The 1,468-nt window shown below is 56.2% G+C and overlaps 1 protein-coding gene across 1 annotated transcript; it reads right to left on the reverse strand.

The window, feature by feature from the left end:
- Window positions 1-934: 934 nt before the first annotated feature.
- LOC117121409 lies at window positions 935-1,459 on the reverse strand. The gene has a single exon (XM_033266609.1). The coding sequence runs from the start codon at window positions 1,457-1,459 to the stop codon at window positions 935-937; it is 525 nt and encodes a 174-aa protein (XP_033122500.1).
- Window positions 1,460-1,468: the final 9 nt, after the last annotated feature.

The following is a 1,468-nucleotide window of genomic DNA, read 5'->3' on the forward strand; positions in this document are numbered from 1 at the left end:
GCATAGCATCGCCGCCACCGTGATCGCCGCCGAGTACAGGTCCGACCTCCACGACAGGGTCTTCAATGCCTGTTGGTCATGACGTGGCTGACGTCCCTGAAGGCGACGGATGCGAGCTTCATGACGCTCCTGATCTCCGACTGTCGTGAGTTCGTGTCCATCGTGTAAATTTCGGTGTCCGCCGGGACGTACATCGAAGCCGGCGTTCCCGGGCGCACGCGTCCAACCGCTCCGAATTTTTCGACGTCTCTGCTTTCTAGCCGCATTCCGAAATCCTCCGGTTTCCTGTCGCACAAACTCGGCCGAACCGAAATCGACGAGCCTGAATCGGCCGTCCAACCGGTTGTAGGTGACGTTCTTGGTGGTGATGTCGTTGTGCACCACTCCAGTTTTCCTTAAGAATTGCACGGCCTCCAAAAGGTGCAGGTTCAGCGTCCTGATGCAGGGCACGAGTCGAAATTTAAATCTGAACACGTGTAGATCGCACCCTTCGTTCGTCATTCGTATCGAACGAGCCACTCCGTAGACGAAGGTCGCTTGCAGCAGGAGCGGAGCGTGCGAACGCATCCGGTCGTTCCGGTTGACGTAAGCGAGAACGAGAACTTCCTTGTTGCCAACGAGCCGCTCTCGTTCGACGGTCTTGTTGGTTTCCGTCTTCTTCTCCACCACGCGCACGTCTGATTCCACGGACTTGACCACTCCGAACGTACCCCTGTCGTCCACCGAGAACGCTCCTCGCTTCGATATGTCATCCGGGGCGTCGCGGTAAATCACCGTCCGCGGCTGCAGGACGTCCATCGCAAGCAATCGGATGAACTGAGGACGAGAAGGAGAACGAAGTTGCTAATACTGATGCAGGATGCGATCTTCTTCTTCTTCTTCTTCTTCTTCTTCGTCGGTCGAAGACTCGAATACGTCCGTTCGATGTGCCGTCCTACCTCGTTTTGCGAACGACACGTCCTGATCGCGAGAATCTAAGTAACTGTCCGAACGTTTCGTTGCAACGGCGTCCTTCTCGCATCTCGGCATGATGAGGGGAACGCGCTCTTCGACGTTCATCGTCAATCGCTTTCCGTCGTCGGACGCCACAGCTCTGCCCCCGAACGCCATGACCAGTCGTTGCCGCTCGTCTTTGTTGAATACCGGAAGTTCGATTTTGTTCGACCTGTACTTGCAAAATCTGAGCGCGGACGTTACGAAGGACGACAACGTCTTCGTATCGTCCACCATCGAGTGCACGTGTTCGACGACGATCACGTTCTTGTGTTCGCTCTCGTTTCCGAAATTGACGTCTCCGATAACAAGGTCGTCCCGGTAGAGCAGGTACACCGACTTTTTGCCGGCCCGTTTGAGAGACAGGTGCTTCGCGTCGACGTCCGATACTCTGCTGCAGGCGACGACGGAGGATGCGGCGTGCAGCTCGGAGAGTCGACGGTACTCCGGAACCGGACTCAGGCATCTTTTCAGA

Source organism: Anneissia japonica, unplaced genomic scaffold (genome assembly GCF_011630105.1).
Source record: "Anneissia japonica isolate Jap-2015-1 unplaced genomic scaffold, ASM1163010v1 scaffold16908_len1901_cov155, whole genome shotgun sequence".
NCBI classification, from domain to species: domain Eukaryota; kingdom Metazoa; phylum Echinodermata; class Crinoidea; order Comatulida; family Comatulidae; genus Anneissia; species Anneissia japonica.

Excerpts from the sequence above, each read along its gene's own strand:
- LOC117121409 (XM_033266609.1), bottom strand. The coding sequence starts at position 1,459 with ATGCCTGAGTCCGGTTCCGGAGTACCGTCGACTCTCCGAGCTGCACGC.